Below are 23,585 nucleotides of genomic sequence, written 5' to 3'. Positions count from 1 at the left end.
GGCAAGCCCAGTCAATGCACACCAATGCAACCACCAGCTGTATCAGTGTAGGCTTATCCAGGCACGCATCAGCACACCTTCCTGAGGTTGGGTATATATATAGGAAACATGCAAAAGGTGAGTATTAACTTGACAGGCTTAAGACAGCTCAGTCACTCTACTTGCTGATAATCTTAACACTTTCTTTCTGCTTCAGATTTTCTTTTTAAGATTTGTAGACGAAGAGAGAAAATAACTCAAAAGTTCCATAATCAAGAGTTACATTGGGGCAGAATGCAGACACCATCCTTTATACTTGTGTAAGCAATGAACGTCTTCCATGTTTTCTTGAATGGCTCCATTATCTTTTGCCCCCTGGTTACCGCTTGGTATTTGTGTTGATTTCTCTAAAAGATCACGTTGCCAAATCTTTTGGTACCTCTGGTCGATATTTATGTTCTGAAGCAACTGCCACTTCTGAGCTGCACCCACTCGTGCCGTCAGAAGGAAATGACTCAACAGACTTAGATCTTTAGGAATGATATTTAAATTTCTATCTAGAAACGTATCAAATAACACCAGTTTGGGTTTCTCAAATTGTAGGGGGATCTAGAAGTATTCCCTGGAGCAGGACCTATTTAAGACCAAGGACTGAGGTATTTGTTATTTGTGTGGATTTGGGAGGGGAAATGTGAAAAAGGAAAGCTGATAATCTTTCTTTTCTGAAGCAGGATATATTGGTAGGAAAGTCAGAACTACACAGGGTAGCGGGGTGCTTTTGTTTTGATTTTGCAGTTAGCTTTCTCCTCTTGTATCTACAACCAGTTCCCCCAAAAAACTCCAAAGCTCTCCAAAACTGTAATTCCCTCTGCTGATCCTGCGCTCACCAAGACGAGTCAGGTAACCTCATAGAATCGCAGAACTGTAGAGTTGCAAGGGACCCGAAAGCTCACCTAGCCAACCCCCCCCCCAAAATCAGGACTTTTTAAACAGCCCTTTAGGCCTTTGGAGGTACCTAAATTTCCCTCGTCAGTACCAGGGATTACAGGGGGTTTTAAGTATAAAAGGAGGTTTAGACAACAACAGGCACAGCAATGCAGTAAAACAGAAAACCAGGTTTATTTTTAGGAAGCAAAAGAAGCACATGGCATTCAAACGAAAAAAGAAAGAAAGTTTTTCAGAATTTGGTGGAAAGGTGTCCTTTCTCTGACCCAGAGTGGTCTGAGAGGGCAAGACACTCAGGTGCATAGTGACACGATTCTCGATTTCCTAAAGCTTGCTGTCATTGTGGCAGTTAAGCAATGCACATAAACTGACTCCCAAAAGGGGTTTGGGGGCACCATGAAAATGGAAGCCAGCAAGCCAGGCTCATGCTTTCCCCCTATGGGAGCTGTTGTCCTGGTTGGAGAAAGCTGATCAAAGCCATCACACATCCAATATAGATGGGCTCAACACTGTTTGTAGGGAGGATGTCGATCCCTTTTTGAAGCACTGTGCTCCGGCTGTGGAGACTCGGCTTCTTGTCACACTGAAAGCCAGGGATTCCCAGAGCTTTTTCCAAGAGTGTTTATCCTGCAGGAGACAAGGATAAAACTCACAGACAGAGCCTCAGTCCTGGCAGGAAATCCATCTGGGATCGCAGGGAAGGAGATGGAACTAAATGGGCTGCCAGCTCTCTTGGGCATCCAGATCGCTCATACACCTGGATCACCTTTGATTTTCTTTCTCCTCTTCCTTCTACAAAGTAATCTTCAGAAACTCTACGAGCAAATGGTGTGGGAAGCCAAAGTCCATCTGGAGAATTAAGTGTCCCTAGGTGGAAGAAAAGTGCAGGATGAAGTGGGCAAACTGAATTGCAATGGAAAACACACAGGATGGCAGGACACATCTTTGCCTACCAGCAGGACAACAACTGGTAGAGCAACAACAGACACATCCAGCCCAGTTTTCAGGCAGGGAATGCTGTGGAAGCTGTAGACATCAAAAGTGCAAAAGTGTCAAACTCAGTGTAGTGTAGAAGCCTCAAAGAAACATTTCTAAATCAGTTGGCCGGGGCCAGCCACCCCACGAGGCAAGGTGAGGCAGCTGCCTCAGGGTGGCAGGCTTTGGATGGCTGGGAGGGGCAGCAGATCCAGTCTCCAAGGAGTGTGTTGCTTTTCACCTGCTGTGCTTGTCAGCCTCCACTTTCCTGTGCTGTGTGCCTGGTGGCGTGTGCGCACATAACAGTGGGTGTGTGGCAGGTGGGCACATGGCAATGAGGCGGCAGGGGCAGCAATTTTTGTTCTGCCTCTAATGGAAAAACATCCAGGGCCAGCCCTACAGTTGACATACAGCCTGGGACATATAATAATAATAATAATAATAATAATAATAATAATAATAATAAGCACACAATAAAACATCAAACATTAAAAACTTCCCTAAACAGGGCTGCCTTCAGATGTTTTCTAAAAGTTTATTTTCTTGACATCTGGTGGGAGGGTGTTCCACAGGGCGGGCGCCACTACCGAGAAGGCCCTCTGCCTGGTTCCCTGTAACCTCACTTCTCTCAGTGAGGGAACCGCCAGAATGCCCTCAGAGCTGGACCTCAGTGTCTGGGCTGAATGATGGAGGTGGAGACACTCCTTCAGGTATACTGGGCCGAGGCATTTTTGACACACTTGGACTATAAATCTGGCATGGCCAGTGTACTTGATTGTGCACCCCACTTTAATATTGGCTCAGGAATCTGTCTTCCAAATAAAATCAACCCTTTTATGGGTGCCCTGAATTTTCCACTGCTACGGAAGGGCCAAGCCCAAATTATTTTTGCTCTTTGGTCACTGACATAGAGCTGGGAGATATATAAGCCCCAATACATCAAGCTGTACTTGCCTTTTTGGTTACTATCTCAGGATCAATGATGTTGAAATGGTAGAGTCCTCTGCTGTTCAACAGGGAACTTATGCCCCTCTCAAATCCTGTGAAACCAAATTGAACCAGATTTGTCTGATGTCACAGTAATAGCCATGGTTTGCAGCAATGGGTAAGTAGTGGTTGTTGTTTTGGGCGGGGAAGTTTTCTGGCCTCCCGTGAAGTTTGTGCAACATAATGAGGAAAAAAAGTCATGCTCTGCTGAGATGTATATAATTTAGGCCCTAGCCTGTCTTTTTATTGTAATTTGTTTCAAAATAAACTAATTCTAATATTGTATTTTAAAATTGCTGCCCTAGAATCTCCTGGTGAATGGTGGGCAAGAAATGGAATTACCACCACCATTTAGTTTTACAGAAGTGGCATCCCTTTTGGGGAAGGCTGTAGCTCAGGGGTAGGGCCTCTGCTTGGCATGCAGAAGGTCCCAGGTTCAATCCCCAGCACCTCCAGGAAGGGCTGGGGAAAACTCTGTTACGAAAACCCTGGAGAGCTGCTGCAAGTCATTGTGGGCAGTTCTGAGCTAGATGGGCCAATTGATCTGACTCAATATAAGGAAGCTTCTTCTGTTCTGGCCAGATGTGCCAGGTCATAATGGAGTGGAAGGCAGGGGCAGGAATCTACTATGAAACTACGGTAAGTAAGCTTAATCTTCAGGGCCCCTAATCTTGGAGGGACCCGAGAAGTGACTTTAGACCACATTGCTTTTTTTAATTAAAAAAATATGGATCTAGTAGACACAATTTGAGTCACATGTCTCAAATTGATTCTTTTGTTGTTGTATATATTTCAACAATCCCAAAGTTTGATAGTCAGTAGCACAGATGTTGAAGAGGTTGTGGTAAAAACAACCCCACCAAAGAAGAGAACAATGGTTTCCTAGACCTCACTGCTGGTTGTGAAGAGGCCCTCGTAACAGGCCAAGCTTCAGGGCCCCCAAAATGTAGGTCTGCCACTGGGGCAAGGGCACATGCTTTGTGTCACAAGGTTTCAGATTCAGTCCCTGACATCGCCAGATGGGGCATGAGAAGAGCCTGCCTCTCTTTTCCCAGGGAAAACCTGCTCTTCAGTGTTAAATCAGAGCAAACATCCATCTAGAGAAAACCTGAATTACCATTTGCTCTGATTGAGCACTAAGGAGCAGTTTCCCCCAGGGGAAAGCAGCAAGACAAGAGGAAGTGTGGAGAAGTCATCCATGTTCACGCAAGAGATCTCAGAAACCCAGCAACAGGGGTATGTTGTTGGCTCAAAAGCCTGCAACATGGGTTTGGTTTTTTTTCCTTAAGAGCCCTGGAAAGTCATTTCTGAGCCAAGCTCCACTGAAGTGAATTCCCTCACCAACACACTTGTTTTGCTTTCCACAGGAATCAGAGCTGCTACACTGACACTTAGCAAATAAACTCACTTGATACCACTTCTGGAATCCCGGCAGCTAAGACGATTTTCTCCAAAATGTGCTTTAGAGTCTCATCATTCTGAAATGAAAACATTGCGAGCAAAGTCATGAATTGCAGAAGTCTTTCACCTTCTTATTACTAGTTCATTATTTCTACCCCTGCCGTTGATATATGTGGCCTTTTGCAACATGCTTCCTGGGGCTGATGGAAGCTGTGCCGCAAAATATTTGGGGTAAAGATTGAGGAAGGAAGGGCCAACAATTGATTGTAGATAATGGACTGTGCAACCCTATGCTTTTTAAAATATAGGTATAAGCATATCCTTAATGAAGCTTTCTGTTAATTATACAAACAAAACATAATACAGTAGCTGAAACAAAATATGATTTGCGTTTCTGCAAAAGGCTATGTGCTGTGGGGGATGCAAAAATCTCCCAATGCTTCAATCCCTGGACAAATTTGGTTGTTAAAGCAGAAGATTATTTTACTTTGCCAAACTGGGCTTATCTTGAGTGAACCCCTGTCCAATTTTCCCAGCAGCAGGAGGCAGAAGAATTGTGACACTTGGCATGTGCATTGCGTTGAAATGCTAAAACCCTTCCCATATATTCTTTCAGCAATTCTCACAACAACCCTGCCAGATTGGACAGAGCTCTCTCGGTATTTATCTTAGTACTGATGCTACTGCAACATCTTGGGGTGATGGCACATCCAGGGAATATTTGACAGGAAATTCGTGGAGCAAAAATTAGCTTTGTGGGAGGAGGAAGATTACCATAGTTTCAGATCAACAACACTTTAAGCTCAGGAGCATGAATGCTAGATACTCACCACAGCTATATCTGCAACACGTTTAAGCTTTTTGATCTCTATCCTGTAGGGGAATTAGAAGCCAAGAGTGTAAAGAAGTATGAGCAGGTGCCTTTCCCAGCCCCTTTTGCATACGTAGGAGCTCTAGTGGCAAAGCCACACCCATACATTTAAAGCGCATGATTTCCCCAGATAATCCAGGGAACTACAATAGCTACAGAGCTACAGTTCCCAGTACCCTTAACAAACCACAGTTCGCAGGATTTGGGGGGCGGGGGTCGCATGCTTTAAATGTGCATTTGGTATACTTTAAATGCATGATGTGGATCTCCCTTAGCAACTTCCAGATGGCTTGTTTAGTCAGCTTTTTCTGTGAGGTTATGGCACCCTTATGCCAAGCAATTGTTATTCCAGGCTTCCCAGGCTATTTCCCTGGCACTTCTCTCATCACAAAAGGTCTGCTTTTGCGGGTGCCAAAACCAACTTTAATTGTGGGACCTGAGTTTGCCAGTATGTGATTGGATCCCACCTCTAAACAGTGACCACCTGGAAGCCCCCATCCTCTCTCTGCACAATGGAAGCGCAATACATACATGGCCTCAGAGAGGTGCAGGTATAGGTTTTTTTGCATATACGAAGCTTGGATTGTGACGGTGACTTCCTGCAGGGAGGGAAAGGCAGAACAGAAAGGTTTGTGAGTGCATTTGAAGAAACATAGAATGCATTAGAAATCATGACTTTATTACTAACTTTGGTTACATCAAGGAAATTGCTTTATAAGAGGACAGAGAAATGATGGCAATTTTATTAATAGCTGCTCTTATGTTTATTAGTAAGAATTGTGTGTGGGACAGGGAATAAATCACCTCTCTTGATGAATGGACGATTACAGATTTACAGGAGATATTTAAAAACTGACCTATTAAGTTAGAACAAGTCAGACAACCCAACAGCTGATTTATTGAAGAATTTAGGGTTTTTATTACGTGCTGGAGTAATAAAAGTTGAAATCAAGGAGAATTCACAGGGCCCCTTTTCCCACTGTCCCTCTCCCAATGTTTCCTGCTCGCAGGGGGTTGGACTGGATGGCCCTTGTGGTCTCTTCCAACTCTATGATTCTATGAGATGTTCTCTTTATGGCAGAGCTCCTGAGCTGACTGACCCAGCAGTGCTCTCTTCCTGATGCTCTGAGCCCACCTGCAGCCTAACAGAATTGTAAAGCCATAGCTGCATGCAAGAGCATCTGCTTTGCACCCAGGAAGTCCCAGGTTCAATTTAAGGCACCTCCAAGTAAGACCGAGGGAGATTTTTCCGGTCCTGAAAGACCTACATTGGCTCCCAGTACGTTTCCGAGCACAATTCAAAGTGTTGGTGCTGACCTTTAAAGCCCTAAACGGCCTCGGTCCAGTATACCTGAAGGAGCGTCTCCACCCCCATCATTCTGCCCGGACACTGAGGTCCAGCGCCGAGGGCCTTCTGGCGGTTCCCTTGCTATGAGAAACCAAGTTACAGGGAACGAGGCAGAGGGCCTTCTCGGCAGTGGCACCCACCCTGTGGAATGCCCTCCCACCAGAGGTCAAAGAGAACAACAATTACCAGACCTTTAGAAAGCATCTCAAGGCAGCCCTGTTTAGGGAAGCTTTTAATGTTTGGTGGATTTCTGTATTTTAATATTATGTTAGAAGCCGCCCAGAGTGGCTGGGGGAACCCGGCCAGATGGGCAGGGTATAAATAATAAATTTATTATTATTATAATTATTGTTGTTATTTCTGGAAACCCCAGAGAGCTAACCAGTGTGAACAATACTGAGCTGGATAGACCAAGGGTTTGGCTCTCAATAAGGCAGCTTCCTATGTTCCTATGGTGGCTGATTTATGACCAGAGGGTCTTGGGCTCCTGTCTCCAAAATGCAAAATGCAAATTCACTCACCTTTTCAGAATACAAAGCTACAGAGGGGGGACCTTCGCCTTGCAGAGGAACACTGAGCTCCACAGCCACAGATGACTTCACGATGGTTCCTTCGGGCTGGAGGATAATCTGAGGAGGGTCAAGGCTCCACACCTTAGCCAGGGAGACATTGTAGGAGGCACCCCGAAAAATCTAGGGGACATAAAGAAGGACATACAGTAGTGTGGCTGCTGATGCCACTGATGCCAAGCAACAGAGCTTGAGAAGAAGAAGAAGAAGAAGAAGAAGAAGAAGAAGAAGAAGAAGAAGAAGAAGAAGAAGAAGAAGACGGCGACTTGAAAATAGTTCAAGCAATATCCAGGTACCATCTGTTATCTATTCGTCAAATGATAGGTTGGGATTTGGTCAAAAGTTACCTTTTGCACAATCTCCTGTTGAGTTTTCAGCTCTTCAATTTCAAACATTTCCTTTAAGAAAGACACAAAAGATGAAGGAGGAAAATGTACTTTTATTCCCTAGCATCATAGAACTGTTGGAAAGGGTGCAAAGGGCAATCTAGTTCAAGCCCTGCATTGTGGGAATCACAGCAGTTCTGATATACAGTGGTACCTCTACTTACGAATTTAATGTGTTCCAAACACACATTCGTAAGTAGAAAAAAATTGTAAGTCTAATCCCATAGGAATGCATTGGGTGAAAAAAATCGTAAGTCGAAGCAACCCTATCTAAAAATTTGTAAGTAGAAAAAAATCCTATCTAAACTACATCCAAGATGGCGGACGGAGCTCCATTCGTAAGTAGAAACATTCGTAAGTAGAGGTACCACTGTACTAAGTTCTACTTCTATGCATGGAACCACCACCACCACCACCACCAGGGTAGGTTATGGCAATGTATAAAAATACAAAATTAAAATAAGTGAAAACAATATTCAATCACGAATTGGGTGGGTACACACACACATACGGAAAGCTCAAGGTGAAGAGGTGAATCTTCCATCATACAACAAAAGTTAAACAACGAACATGTCCAATGCACATCAATAAAAAGGGAAATTCACAGCTTATGTGTCCCAAGCACAAGAGGAAATTGTATGTTGTCTTACACACGTGGAATAACATATATAGAAGGTTGGGTGGGAAAAGCAATGAGTTGAATGAACTTTTGTTTGTTTGTTTGTTTGTTTGTTTGTTCTGCCCGCCTTAAAAGGGAGCCCCTTTCGAGCACTTTTAAGTATCTAGATTTGAGCCGGCGAAAGGGACTAAATCGGCAACCTGGGTGATTAGAGGCAGCAACTGACCCCAAGCAACACCACCTGACCAAGAGGGGGAACTACAGGGTGGTCATCCACACTAGCAAGAGAGACCCTGATAGGCCAGAGTGGGTCAGGTGCTCTGCCCTGAATCCCCCGCCCCTATAAAAAGCTCCCTGGCCCAACCAACTGGGTGTAACTGATGCTTCTCGCTAGCAGCAGATGACCATGCCTTGCCACCCGAACCCCACAACTGAAGCCAAGTCAAATGGCCACCTGCAAAAATTACCTTTAATTTTTCCCCTGTGAGTGTTAACTCCAGGCGCTTATCTAGAAAAGCTGCCAAGGCCAGAGAATTGAGGACTTGGTCTGAAAACCAGAAATAGACCATTTTGGAATCTGTCAGCAGAGACGGTGTGAATGCAGAGTCATGGAAGATGCCTGAATGGTTCTGGTACACGACGAGGCCCTTTCAAGAGAAGAAAATGTGAGTGGGCTTTATGAACTGAAAACCAACTGCAGATGTTCCTTGAGTACCTCTGAGGATAGGTACTCTGCCTCTAATGCCTCTTTGCTTCTTGCAAAGAGCAGGGCTCCTCCAGACTGGAGTTTCTCTGCAACAGTTCACCAACACAACAATAGTGCATTAGCAGTGGATTCATTCTGGACCCTCCACACATCATTTTGCTGTATTCGTTCTTCTGCAATACTTCCCCAGCATCAATACCATCTGGAGGGGTAACTCCAGTGGAGCAACAAAAACAGGGGACACACATACAGCCCCCAACATTTGCAGTACAGAAAGTGTTGCGATTTCAGCAGAAAGTGTTGGGACATGCACTGAATTGGTATGCCCCCCCCAAAAAAAATGTTTGTAAGTGCAAAAGGGTTATTGAAATATGGGAATCACATATAAACACCTTGATTTCTGGAGGGACCGACAATCTCCATGCAGGAAAATGCATCCAACACATTTACTTGTGTTTTGAAATTTTAAAATATTTTTATTTGAAACAAGACACTTCAATACCATGCAAGGACAAAAATATAAAGAAAAACAGCAGAAGTGAACACAAACTTAAATTAATCACACACAAAGTACAAACCCTCCCTTTCCTCGCACCCTGTGGGCAATCTTGGCAACAACTGTTCCCTCTTCACCTGGTATTTAATTTATAAAAATCACATAGCATGATCACTAATCACCTCATTAAAATCCCATGTACTTAGAGCACCCGGGGATAATGCCTCATGCAAGTGATGAAGTAACAGACAATAGTCCAGAAAAGCTTATGCCATAATAAGTATGTTTGCTGTAAAGAAACTTTGCTGTTGTCATCATATTGGTTGGTGACAGGACCAGCCCAATATATTTTGGCACCTGCGGCAAACCACAAAATGGTCCTCCCCCCTGGCCAGAGAAGAAGGGGTGAGTGAATATTGACACCAGGAACAAGAGGGAAAGAAATATCTAGATTGGGATCTGCTGCCCCTGTGGACCCTGGCCCAATGGGTGGGCCAGCTCTGGTTGGTAGAAACACCAGGACTTCTGCTGAAAGGGGCCATTGTACACAGAAAGGCACTAGGAGAATGACGAGTTCAGAATCGTAGGATGGAATTATCCACCTTCTAGAGGAATTGCATGGAACTCCTGCATTCTTGTGACTGAGAAGAAGGCTAGAAGCTTTAGCCCACAGGTGGGAATCGCAGTCCTAGAGGACAAATGTGGCCCTCTAGGCTTCTCTGTTTGGCCTGGTGGGGAGGTCTCTGCTAAGCCACACTGGCTCTCCTCCAGGACTTCTGCCTCGCCAGGATGTGCCTTTCCACTGCAATCCTCCTTCTTGCTTGCCTTGATGGAGGGCAGACAGGTGTATGTGTAGAAACCTCTGATATCCATTGTTCCACCCACTGTTACCTCTGGCCCAGCTCATCTTAGTCCTCAATTGTGTTTTATATTAAAATGAGCACTTAAGTTCCATTAGTAGCAGCATTTGTCCTTAACTAGAAGCCTAAGAACACCTCTAGTCAACACTCACACCCTACATTTAAAGCACATGGCTTTTCCCCTCCCCTCCCCAAGAATTATGGGAACTCATTTTATCCCTCAGAACTACACTTTCCAGCGCCCTTAACTACATTTCTCAGGGTTCTTGAGGGAAGCCATTGTGTGGAGGTAACCTGGCTCTCACCTGCAGCAACTATAAAGAGGCCGGGTTTGTGTCATCAACAATTGCCCTTTCCTTCACACAGGGAAGTTTATTTTGTGGGAATTGTCTTACCTTGTGGTGCGATTCTATGTAATTTGCTTTGATTGCCGGAGATGAGGTCACAGAAATATCTATTCCGATATCTGCATCTTTAAGGAAGTTGGCTACCAGAAAATTAAAGAGTGTGCTTTTAGAACATGTTGAGGAGCCTACTAAGTTAGAGCCATGGCCCTTCTAGTCCAGCGTCCTGTTCTCACGGTGGCCAACCAGGTGCCTGTTGGAAACCCGCAAGCAGGTCCCAAGCACAAGAGCCCTCTCCACTCCTCCTGTGGTTTCCAGCAACTGAAATTTGGAAGCATTGCTGCCTCCGACTGTGGGGGCAGAGAGCACAGCCATCTTGGCTAGTAGCCATTGGTAGCCACTTCCCCCATGAATTGGTCTAATCCTCTTTTCAAGCCATCCAGGTTGGTTGCCATCACTGCCTCCTGAAGGCAGATGTCAAGGAAATAAGCAGCTATCCTATTTTTAAAAGACATCTGAAGGCAGCCCTGTTTAGGGAAGCTTTTAATATTTAATGCTGTATTGCTTTAATATTTGATTGGGAGCCGCCCAGAGTGGCTGGGGAGACTCAGCCAGATGGGCGGGGTATAAATATAATAATAATAATAATAATAATAATAATAATAATAATAATAATAATAATAATTTTTAAAAATGGAACAGCAACAAAAGTGATTGGAGATTTACCTGACGTCTCAAGCACATAATCTGCCAGTAGCTGAGAAATAAAGTTAATTTCTTTACACACCTGTAAAAGAGGGGAAAAGATGTTCAAACATTTGTTTGGGGAAAGACTGTAGCTCAACAAGCAGATGATCCCAGGTACAGTCTCTGGCATCTCTTGCTAGGACTAGGAGAGAGCCCTACCTGAAATCCTGGCAAGTTGCTACCAGTCATTGTAAGCAGCACTAAGCTCAATTCTAAGCTAGATGGTCTACCTAGCTCAGTATAAGGCAGTTTCCTGGGTGGCTCACGGATGGATGTGTGAAGCAGCACCGTTGAATAGTATTGCGTGAGTTGAGGAGGAATTAAATTCAGTTCACATCTAAACACGAATTTATGAATTCACGCTTTCCAAAACAACATGCAAAGTGAAACACAAACAGCCTCCAAAATTCACACTTCTCAAGATTTTGCAGTGCAGTTCTCCAATCAATGTGTACAAAAAATGCAGTGCTATGGCAATATGCATATTTTTGTGAAACTCACCTGGAAAAATACCCCTAGTTTAAAAGGAGGCTGAGGCAGAGACTGCAGTCTGTGAGGAAACAACACTTCTTTTGTTGTTTCCCAAGGACTTGAAAGCTAAAGCCTGAGTCACTTTTTTTAAAGGAAAGCCAGATAAATGATTGCTTCATTAAGATCATGTAAATTGGGTATTTCCATATCTTCATTTTCCATAGGGCAGCCTGATTAATCAATTGCACAGCATGCTTGACATTTAACAGACACCATCAGTCCTGTGTCAATTACCCTTCCATGTCTCTTACCTGGTTTTTGAGAACGAGCTTCAAGGTAAATGAGATGAAGTTTGTAAAAAGCTGTTTTAGCCATCCTGGGCTGCATGGAGAAAGACTGGATGTGAGCTCGAGAAGTTGATTATTACAACACATTTGGATTTGGATTTTTTTGTCCTACTATATCTTATGGGCTCTTAAGTGAGAAAATCTAAACATTAATTCTAAATGCAAAGATGATCAAAATGCTAACAATTAAGAGCACCTTTCATCTTAAAGCTTCCAAAGCCTAATTCACCCTGGAGATTAGAAGTCAGGGCAAGCAAGTAAAGCCTTGCAAGGTACAGCCTGCTCTACCATTAGGCAAAGTGAGGCGCCTGCCTCAGGTGACAGAAGCTATGGGGATAGGTTCCTCATAAGCCACCTCCCAAACATTCCGCTGCCCATGAGACACAACCTGGGCCTGCCCCACTTAACTAGCCTGCTGCCTCAGGTGTGGTGGTGAATGCGGGCCCATCAATAGTGTTGAGGTCAGATTCAACTGTCAGTCTAGTAGACTTCTGGATTTGGGATTGGGAAGGGCTGCCATCTTGTACTTTGCTCCGGGCAGAAAAATGTATTGGGTTGCCCTTCTTAATAAGGTTTATCTTAAAAGATGCTCAAGGCCAAACTTGACATACTGCTAAACACAAAAAATTAGAACAGCTCTGTTTTTGTTTTCAAGTAGCAAATGTGGAACCCTCAATTCTGAGGCAGAATTTCAGCCAGGACCAGCCTGTAAGTGTGAAACCTCCCCTTCCCATGCAACGGGATCATGAAGAAAATGCCCCTCTTGTGGGATGTACTGTAACATCACTGTAGCAGTCAAATACAACATTTCCTGTTTGCCTAGAGTGGACACACAGGGGGATGTTACTCCAGCCAGGAGGACTTCCTGTCACATCTGTCTGGAGCATCCTCCCCCTGCATGTGACCAGGTAGATGGGTGTGACCCTGTGAGACCCTGTAAAAGGGCCAGTCACACAGCCATCTTCCTCTTTTGCTGCTCTCTTCTGATACTGATGCTATTTTGCTGTGTGCTGAATCTCAGCCAGCAGCACATGGGCTCATTCCCATATGGGATGAACTCAAACTCTCTTCTGTAACTTCAAGCTAAAGTCTGCCTTCAGGGAACCTACTGTGAACTGAATGTAAGTAAACTTCTTATCATTACTTTTAAGAAAGAAGTGCTGTGTCTTTATCCTTTTTAAGCTTGAACAAAGGGGATTTACCAGGAATAAACCCAATCTGGACAAGCCAGACTGGATTGCTTAAGTAAAGAGATTCAAACGAATCTACCAACTAGCTTCCTGCAATATACTGGGGAATGTACTCTGCTACTGACTCACTAGCGTGAGTGAGAAAGGATAATATTTCATCAGTATATTCTCTCCTACTGTCCACAACATTCCCACACCTCTGCACAGGTTATTCAATGAAACTAACTGCCAATGATGTGCTTAACCTTATGGGAAGTTTGGCTTTTAGGCTTCTGATTTCATGGGTCAGCAAAATGGGATGTTGATAGTGGCAAAGCAGCTACATAAGACTACATACAGAAAGACTGTACCTTGGTGATAGAGCACATCAGAAGGTTCAAGATTCAGTCCCCAAGGTAGGGCTGGGAGAGAACTCTGCTTGAAACCCTTGAGAGCTGCTGGTCAAGGTGGACAGCACTGAGCTTGATGGACCAATGGTCTGGGCTCAGTATAACACAGTTTCTTATGTTTCTAGCCTGATGAATATGGGAGTCCTTCAAGTGAAAGGCAGACACTACTAAACCCTGGTGTGGATTTCAAATAATAAAGCATACTCTTTGTCTCCTTGTAGATGCAGGGTCAGCTTGTGGAAAGTCAGGTAACAGTCCGAGGTGTCCACTATCACACGCCCCTCGTCCATCACTGTCCAATAGAGAAGCAAATGGCTCAGGTTATTAGGAACCAGGAGTCAGTTGGGTACTCCCTTCCCTAGTTTTCCAGGAAGGGGGTAATAAACCAGAGATAATAAACCAGACTTCACACCACAGGAGAAACTGGCTTTCCTTAACCCCTCCCCCTGAATCTCATCTCATCACACCCACCTGCTGCCTCTTGCGTATATTAAGCCCTCGTTCTAACCAGTCTCAATAGCCAAGGATATTCCACAACTACTTACACAATTTAACGTTTATCTGCAGATCAATGGATGATTCAATTTCGAAGTCAATAGAATGGATGAGCTTCACCCTGTGACAATATTTTTAACAATGATATCTGTTGCAGAGATGCTCTTAGATAGAATGTCAGTGTGATATTTTGGGAACACGTGGAATCAACCAGGACGGATGGCATTTTTGGAACAGAGCACACGCGCTGCTGCACACCTTAGGCTCTGTGCCAGCCAATGTTGTGCTGTTTGGATGTGATGCAGTCGGGGGTTGTGTGGTAAATGCAAAGCTGGTGTTTCCATTTTCACACCTGCATCACCTCCCCCCCACCCAAAAAAGGACCAAACTGGCAGGTGTGGACTTCTCTGGAAATACTCACACCCAGCCACCCACGTAGCCATAGCTGAGGGTTCCTTGGAAGGAAGCAGAAACATTCTGAATTCCGATGTCAATGGCGTCGTCCTCCTTGAGGTCAACTGTGGTGTTTTCTATCGTCAGTTGTCCAATATGGATGCTGCAGAAGGGAAGCAAAGAATGGCTGGCTTAGTACAATTGAAGCCGGCTGGGCTTTTTCGCTGGAAGAGGCACATAGACATCCCCAGGTCCCCTTGGGATCAGATGCCTTCACTGACCACATCCAAGCCCTCCCATTGCTAGCATAATCCTGCATGGTAGCTTTAGCTGTGGGTCACACACAACACATCATATATAGAAGTGACACGGTTGTGATCTAGAGCCCTGCACATCTCATCATAGCCTTCTGCATCAGCCTTCCCTGAGTTTCCAGATGTTTTGGACTGCACCTCCCATCAAACCCAGCTAGCAAAGAAGTGCTTCTGCTTCTGAGTGTCACATTCTTCCAAGTGTTTGCCTCCTGCATTTGGTGAGCTTCCTCTTCCCTAGAGGCAAACCACCACCACCACCCCACCGGTGTCACTCTTCCAGGACAGGCTGCTCTACTCAATCCAGAAATTTATTGTCAAATAAGTCAAAATGTGGATAGGTGGGGCTGAAGCTATTACACCTTCTCTTCCAGCAAAGCAACCAGCTCAGACTTGGCACATTTCTTTTCTCTCTCCCTTTTTTAAAAAAATATGTGTTGCATTGAATTTCAGTAAACATATATTAAAGGCAAACAAAATGTGGAGTACCATGATTCAACCACATAATAGACATGTTTTCAGTATTGTTGTTGTTGTTTAGTCATTTAGTCGTGTCCGACTCTTCGTGACCCCATGGACCATAGTTTTCAGTATGCGGTACTAAAATAGATTAAGATACAAAATCTCTCCGTAAGGGTAGTTGTGTTGCAGGTGGTTTAATTGGGAATGCAGATTTATTGGCATAGGAAATGAAGAGAAACCAGGTAGCACCAAAGGGGTTTTGTTTTGTTTTGTTGTAGCTTGATCTCTTACCACTATGCCATGCTGTGTTAAACATTTAAAGATACCTCCCAAATCATAGCAAGCCAATTTTGTAAAGGCAGACCTGAACAGTTTTCCATTTGGCAGCAGTTCCCATCCTACATCAGCTAGTAAAATGCTACCAGGTATTTGTGCATGAAGGAGATTGGGGACTCATTTCTTTCTCTCTTTTTTTACTATCCATTTGTATGAGGTGCTGCTGCTGTTGTGATCCAAACCAGGGGATCAAACCTAGGAGCTGAAGACCAAAGAGGAGCAGATGGGATAGGCCTCTGCTTGAGGAACTGGAGGGCTGCTGCCAGTTGGAAAATACAGCACTGTTATCTGGCAAATAGTCTGACCTGGGATATGGCATTTTAAGAGCCCTATTTTAAGGCAAGGTGAAGGCTGGCAGAGAAATTGGACCTAGTTCATATTTAAAGGCAAATCTACCAAATGTGCACTTTCTGCAACAAGATGCAAACCGAAACCAGACCCATCCTTCAGGATTTGCAGTTTTACGAATTTTGCAATACAGTTCTCCAAACAAATAGTGAGAGCAAAAATGCAAACACAAACACACACAATTGCACGTTAGTAAAAATAACGTACAAAAAAAATGCATTTTAATATAAAAGTGCATGATAAAGTGCATAAGAGCTGGTTTCTGATTTTAACATTTTAAATGGTTTTCATGGTATTATTTTACATATAATTGTTATAAACAGCTCTGTCCCCACCCCCAAAATAGTGGTATTCTGTCTTGGTCACACCACACCTGGAGTACTGCGTGTCCAGTTCTGGGCACCACAATTTAAGAAGGATATTAGAAGCTGGAACGTGTGCAGAGGAGGTGACCAAGATGATTATGGGTCTGGAAACTAAGCCTCATGAGGAATGGCTGAGGGAGCTGGGCATGTTTAGCCTGGAAAAGAGGAGACTCAGAGGAGATATGAAAGCCATCTTCAAATATCTTAAGAGCTGTCACATGGAAGATGGAACAAGCTTGTTTTCTCCTGTTCTGGAGGGAAGGACACAAACCAATGGATTCAAGTCGCAAGAAAAGTGATACTGACTAAACATTAGGAAGAACTTTGACAGTAAGAGCTGTTCGACAGTGGAACAGACTCCCATGAGAGGTGGTGGACTCTCCTTCCTTGGATGTTTCTAAGCAGAGGCTGGATAGGCATCTGTATTGTATGATCTAGTTAAGATCCCTGCATTGCAGGGGGTTGGACTAGATGACCCTGGGGTCCCTCCCAACTCTACAATTCTATGATTCTATTATTTAAATCATTTTTATAAATAAATTATATTTGGAAAAAAATATTTGCAAAATATGTATGCAAGGCAAAAGTGTGTATAAAATTTTGTTTTAAGATAATCATACTAAAATGTTGACAAATAATCATCTGGACTTTTTAAAATAAAAAATATGGCACACAGATGCAGCTATGTGGAGAACTGAACTTGAGACTAAGAAAATGAGAAACTCAGCAAAACGGAGCTAAACAGGTTTGCGACGGGAGAGATATAAATAAGGGAGCTTAAGTAGAGCCACACTTACTTTTTCAATCCATAGGCAATCTTCCCAAGAAACCGCATCGACTTCTCCCCTTTGATGTCTGGGTAGTCTGCATGCTGGAAGGCTGTCTGTATGATATGAGCAGTTTTCTCATTGACTGCCAAGAGAGGATGAGAACAGTGCTATCAGTAGAAGTGAATTCGCCCCACTATTCAGCGCCAGCATGCCAGACCTAACACTGTGCCTCCAGAGATGGCTGGGGCCAGTGAGAGTCATCGGTCAAAAGGCACCAGATTGGGGACAGCTGCTCTTTAGCAAGAGCAAAGGTAACTAAACGACTTACGCACTAGTACAGCTGGCTTCGTCATTCGGAAGACAACGCCCGTGTCCCTGAAAGACGACGGCTCAGCACTGCAAGCCAATGAGTGGCTGAGCAGACTCACTAACATAATCAGGATTCTTGCCATCCTTTTCTGATACTTGCCAAAGCCAGGGTGCCCTCGAGCTGCAAACCCCAAGAGCGACTGCCTTCCACTGTCCCCACCAGAAAGGTAGCTGCCTCCCTTGTACTCCCCATGGCTCTACTCCTCCTCAGGCAGGACATGACCCACTTCCTTGCTCCAGACCAGCCTCTTTGCTTTCCTCGTGTTCTTGCAGCCCACTTAACCCCTGCAGAACCATGATTTTGCCTGTCCAGAGACATCTGGAGCTGAATGTGAATTAACTAAAATCTGTGCAAGGGCAGATCCACCACATACATTTAAAAGCACATCCAACACACATTGAGAGCATGTGACTTCCCCCAAAGAATCCTGGGAAAAGTAGTTTGTTAAGGGTGCTAGGAATGATAGCTCTGTAGGAGGGAACCACAGCTCCCAGGATTCTTTGTACTTAAGTATTGTACTTAAAAGGCACGATGTGGATCTCGTCCAAGTCTCTACAGCAGGCTCCAGATGTTTTGGGTGTCAGCTCCCCTCAACCCAACATGCTGGCTGCTGCGGATGGGAGTTATAGTCCCAAACATCTGGAGGGCATTATGTTGGGGAAGCCAAACACTCTGTTCTCTCAGTGGCCAACCAGATCTCTCAATGAGAAGTCCCTAGAACAGGCAACAAAGGTTGTCAATTTCCTTCTTAAATTATGGTTTGTGTAACATCCGTTTGTGCATGTTATGCTATGGTTTGTTTATTTACTGCTTTCTGGTCCAAAGGCCCACAGAGTCATGGACATCATATTAAAACAAAAGTAAAATGCAACAAAAGTTCAATGTATAGAATAAATGAATCAAAATAACACACAATGACAAAATCAGCAGCTTCCCAGCAATCATATTTCGTGAGCTGCAACTATGCTTTCACCATGGACACAGCTCTACAGAAATTCACATCCCACTTCCAAGTCAGGTGAATTGAGTTTCTCACTCACAAAAAAGGTAACGGTCCGGATTGCGGTGCTCATCTTGCTTTACAGGCCGAGGGAGCCGGTGTTTGTCCGCAGACAGTTTTTCCGGGTTATGTGGCCAGCATGAGTAAGCCGCTTCTGGTGCAACGGAACACTGAAACCAGAGCAGCGCACAGAAACACCGTTTACCTTCCCGCTGGAGCGGTACCTGTTTATCTACTTGCACTTTTTTTTTGGCGTGCTTTGGAACTGCTAGGTGGGCAGGAGCTGGGACCGAGCAATGGGAGCTCACCCCATCGCGGGGATTCAAACCACCGACCTTCTGATCAGCAAGCCCAAGAGGCTCAGTGGTTTAGACCACAGCGCCACCCGCGTCCCTTTCCCACTCCTACACTAAAGCAAACCCATCCACAGCTAGTCCTCATTGCATCTTGCAGGAGGACCCCAAAGGGTTAATCCACTAGGCAGTCAGGGACTGATAGGAGTCCGAAGACTGTGTGCCAGGAAAACAGGAGAGTGACCCAGGAGAGGGGAACAGTGATTTATGGGCTGGCACACCACTTTCTAGGCAGGAGCTAAGAGAGGAGGGAGAGTGAGGGCTTCCCGGCCAGCATTGGGGGGGACTTGCCTGCCTTGGTCTGATCCAGCAGCCAGTCTCTTCTATCTGTAAACATGTTTGCTCCAGTTATTTGAGAACCAAAAGCCTAGAGCAGAGGTCAGCTAAGCGGCCCTAGTTATGGTTCCACCAGTGGATATTGTGTGTCATGTGGGGACGTGGAACAGGGCCTTCTCTGTGGCAGCACCCCAGTTGTGGGATTCCCTCGACTACAACACTAATGGTTACAATACTAATGGGCTTGCCTCAAAGGGTGAAGACTCACTTGTTTCTCAAGCGTTGGAGGCAAAACCTAGTTCAGTTTCACCCTTCTTTACATCCTTATATGGATTGTTATTATTTTCTTGCTATTTTTAATTGTATTTTATGTATATTGTTGGTGGTGTTTTATTGTTGTATGCAAACTGTTTTGGGGTCACTTCTGATGGAAAGCAGCACACTAAATAAATGACACGCCATGTGGATTGCTTAGCATTTCTCTCTTGGAAAAAATCCAATTGGGAACTTCCAGGAATTTCAACAATGTGATTTGACAAAAAGCACTTTCAGTTCCAGCAGAAAAAAGGCCTGCACAAGAATACCCTTATCTCTCTTCCTGCCATCAATGGCTTCTTGAGTGCTAACTTGACTGAGAGTTTCAGATTATCCCTGCTTGGTGTTTATAAATCTGCCACCATCTTCCTGCAAAGCCTTTCCATTGTCCCTGGAGTCCAGGGTGGACGAGCTCTCCATGCAGATCCAGCTCCAATTGTTGCTGTGTTCTGCTAAGATATCCGGAGTCAAAAGAGGTGAATGACTCCTGGCAACCTTTTAGTGGAGAAACTGGCTCCCTCAGGCTTAGCAAAGGGTGGAGGAAAAGATGCCCGGAGCCTGGACTGAAATGGTATTATAACCTGGCCCTGAAAGCATCTGGATGAAATTGAAGTACAGTACAGTGGAACCTGTACTGGAACGCCTGCTTCTTGGGAGAAAAGCAATGACAAACCTAGACAGCATCTTAAAAAGCAGAGACATCACCTTGCCAACAAAGGTCCGTATAGTTAACGCTATGGTTTTCCCAGTAGTGATGTATGGAAGTGAGAGCTGGACCATAAAGAAGGCTGATCGCCGAAGAATTGATGCTTTTGAATTATGGTGCTGGAGGAGACTCTTGAGAGTCCCGTGGACTGCAAGAAGATCAAACCTATCCATTCTGAAGGAAATCAGCCCTGAGTGCTCCCTGGAAGGACAGATCGTGAAGCTGAGGCTCCAATACTTTGGCCACCTCATGAGAAGAGAAGAATCCTTGGAAAAGACCCTGATGTTGGGAAAGATTGAGGGCACTAGGAGAAGGGGACGACAGAGGACAAGATGGTTGGACAGTGTTCTCGAAGCTACGAACATGAGTTTGACCAAACTGCGGGAGGCAGTGGAAGACAGGAGTGCCTGGCGTGCTATGGTCCATGGGGTCACGAAGAGTCGGACACGACTAAACGACTAAACAACAACAACAACACAGTGGAACCTCAGGTTACGTACCATCCTCCTTACGATTGCTTCTGGTAACGAGCTCTGCTAACCCGGAAATAGATGTGCCTTATTGTGAACTTTGCCCCGGGATGCAAGCGGAAGTTGCATGCCACCGGCGCGGTGGCAGCGGGAGGCCCCATTAGCGAAAGCATGCCTCATGTTAAGAACGGTTTCGGGTGAAGAATGGACCTCTGGAACGAATTAAGTTCGTAACCGGAGGTACCACTGTATTTAACTGAATAGTATCTCACTATAGATATGCAGGCCTTTCCTGGGACAGAGTTTGGGGACTGACGCACTAATCCAGAGGTTGGCAACCTAAGGCCCGTTGGCCGGAAGCGGCCCATGAGGGTTGCTTAACTGGCCCATGAGCCACCCCTGAACTGAGCCACCTGCTCGGCGAGTCCCTGCGTACTGCGCTAAAGCGGTGTGGCACAGCACGGGGACTCTCTTCTGCAGCTCCAGAAATTGCTTCTGCACATGCCCAGATGCCGGAAATTGCTTCTGCGCAGGCGCGATTTTCGGCATCTGGGCATGGGCAGATGCAATTTCCGGCGTTGTGCTGTGCTGGCCCGGCCCATGGAGGATCTCCACAGAAGTGATCTGGCCCATGCCTGGTAAGCCTTGCCTACCCCCTGCACTAATCAATGCAAGCAAGCTAACCCTTGGGTCCAAGTCCAAGTCAAAGAAAAGTTAGAGTTCATCCACACTTGTTCTGCTCGTTCTGTGCTTTGTAGCTTTTTCATTTGTCCTGTCACTTTCCCTGGGAAAACCTGAAATTTACTTCTGAATCAGAACAAAGTCTATCGGGTTTTTGCATATTGACATTTCTTCTGATTCAGCAGTAAACAGTAAGTTTGCCCGGGGAAAGCGACAGGACAGAAGAAAAATCTCTCTGACCTATGCTGAGAAAGCACGGGAGAGCTTAGGTATACTTTCCCCAAAAAACCCGAAGCATTTTTATTAGGTTTAATGGGAGAAGAAATTGTAAAAGGAGATCAGAGACTGTTTATGTATGCTACAACTGCAGTGAGGACTTTACTAGCCCAAAAGTGGAAATCACAGGAGATACCAACGATTGAGGAGTGGCAAACGAAGATGATGGACTATGCTGAACTGGCAAAGTAGACCTGCGGGATCCGAAACCAGGGAGAGACAGAGTTCCAGAAGGAATGGAGTAAATTTATTGACTATATAGAGAAGAACTGTAGAAGTTTGAAGACACTTGCAGGACTGAAATAAATCCTACGATGTGAACTTGTTAATTTTTACAAAAAGGAACTGCGAGATGAGAGGAGCAATAAATCTGAATGGCGGGAGGGAGGGAAGTCACAAGCTCGACAGAGCGAAAGGATTGAGAAGGGCGAATTTAAGATGAAATGTAATTTGTTTATTTGGAAAATTAAAGAAAAATTTTTTAAAAAGAGAAAGCACGGGAGAAGGCAATGAAACACAGACCAAATGGAAGTGTGGATAAGCCGTTAGAGAGACACTATTAAAGGCACCTCAGACTCAATATTGACTTTTTGCAGTTGGAAAAGTTATAGGAAGGTCACCAAAAAGTGTGTAATGAATGAACAATTACTGAGAAGTCTCATAATCCCATCCCAATGCAAATTGGCATAAATTTGGGGTGAGCACTCACTGCTGGACAAACTCTTTGCAAACAAATCTAAATGAATGCTCCATAAAGACGAGGTTTAATCTAAACACCACAAAAGCTTTGGTCAATGAAATCAGGATGAGTACTCAGTAAACCGAACATCTGGAGGAACCCAAAGGCTGTTTTCCTATGCTCATTTCTTTGGTTATGATAGACTTCCAAGTCAACATGCATAGGATTTCGCTACAGGTTCTGTAGAAGATGGTCATGAGATGGTTGCAACTACTAACTTCTCCCATTGATGTATCTTCACCGTGAGTAACTTTAGCTGGATTCCAGCCACTGGCTATAAAATTTGCAGCTTTAAAAATAGCAATAATGCTTTCCAGCATTTTCCTTTTTGTTCTGCTTCTGAAAGCAGACATCCTGAGTTGAAAGAGTGAATGGCCTCAGATACCTTTTTCAAGGGTTACTGCCGGACATTCACATCACTAAAGAAGGGACCCGATCTTTCAGTGAATTTGGAGGTTTGAAGGACAGAGTTTACATATGGTCCTTATAATCCCAGGACAGTTTATTTTATTCAATGCAGCAAATTCTGTTATGGGTTCTACTTTTATTTCATATAGATAGATAGATAGATAGATAGATAGATAGATAGATAGATAGATAGATAGATAGATAGATAGATAGATAGAGTCATACCTCGGTTTAAGTACGCTTCAGTTTGAGTACTTTCAGTTTAAGTACTCCGCGGACCCGTCTGGAACAGATTAATCCACTTTCCATTACTTTCAATGGGAAAGTTCACTTCAGGTTAAGTACGCTTCAGGTTAAGTACGGACTTCCAGAACCAATTACACTCATACTTCGGGTTAAGTATGCTTTAGGTTGAGTACTCCGTGGGCCCGTCTACAACGGATTAATCCACTTTCCATTACTTTCAATGGGAAAGTTCACTTCAGTTTATGAACACTTCAGTTTAAGTACTCCGCGGACTGTCTGGAACGGATTAATCCACTTTCCATTACTTTCAATGGGAAAGTTCACTTCAGGTTAAGTACGCGTCAGTTTAAGTACGGACTTCCAGAACCAATTACACTCATACTTCGGGTTAAGTATGCTTCAGGTTGAGTACTCCGCGGGCCCGTCTACAACGGATTAATCCACTTTCCATTACTTTCAATGGGAAAGTTTGCTTCATGTTAAGTACGCTTCAGTTTAAGTACTCCACGGACCCTCTGGAACGGATTAATCCACTTTCCATGGGAAAGTTTGCTTCATGTTAAGTACGCTTCAGGTTAAGTACAGACTTCCGGAACCAATTGTGTACTTAAACCGAGGTACCACTGTACACTGTA

The 23,585-nt window shown here is 44.5% G+C and overlaps 1 protein-coding gene across 1 annotated transcript; it reads right to left on the bottom strand.

Annotated features, from left to right (window-relative positions):
• Nucleotides 1-1,074: 1,074 nt before the first annotated feature.
• Nucleotides 1,075-18,478, bottom strand: CETP (cholesteryl ester transfer protein). Its single transcript, XM_035118272.2, has 16 exons — nt 17,439-18,478; nt 17,138-17,252; nt 14,547-14,681; nt 14,176-14,246; nt 13,835-13,922; nt 12,016-12,085; nt 11,213-11,273; nt 10,538-10,629; nt 8,548-8,727; nt 7,423-7,473; nt 7,028-7,198; nt 5,690-5,757; nt 5,118-5,160; nt 4,295-4,364; nt 2,854-2,939; nt 1,075-1,791 (listed from the first exon to the last, which is right to left on the bottom strand). Exons 1-16 carry the CDS (start codon nt 17,560-17,562, stop codon nt 1,717-1,719), a joined length of 1,500 nt encoding a protein of 499 aa, XP_034974163.1. The 5' UTR covers nt 17,563-18,478; the 3' UTR covers nt 1,075-1,716.
• Nucleotides 18,479-23,585: the final 5,107 nt, after the last annotated feature.

Source organism: Zootoca vivipara, chromosome 6 (genome assembly GCF_963506605.1).
Source record: "Zootoca vivipara chromosome 6, rZooViv1.1, whole genome shotgun sequence".
Classification (NCBI taxonomy): domain Eukaryota; kingdom Metazoa; phylum Chordata; class Lepidosauria; order Squamata; family Lacertidae; genus Zootoca; species Zootoca vivipara.
Note: the sequence above shows the minus strand (reverse complement) of the source record. Positions and strands in the feature narration are given on the sequence as shown.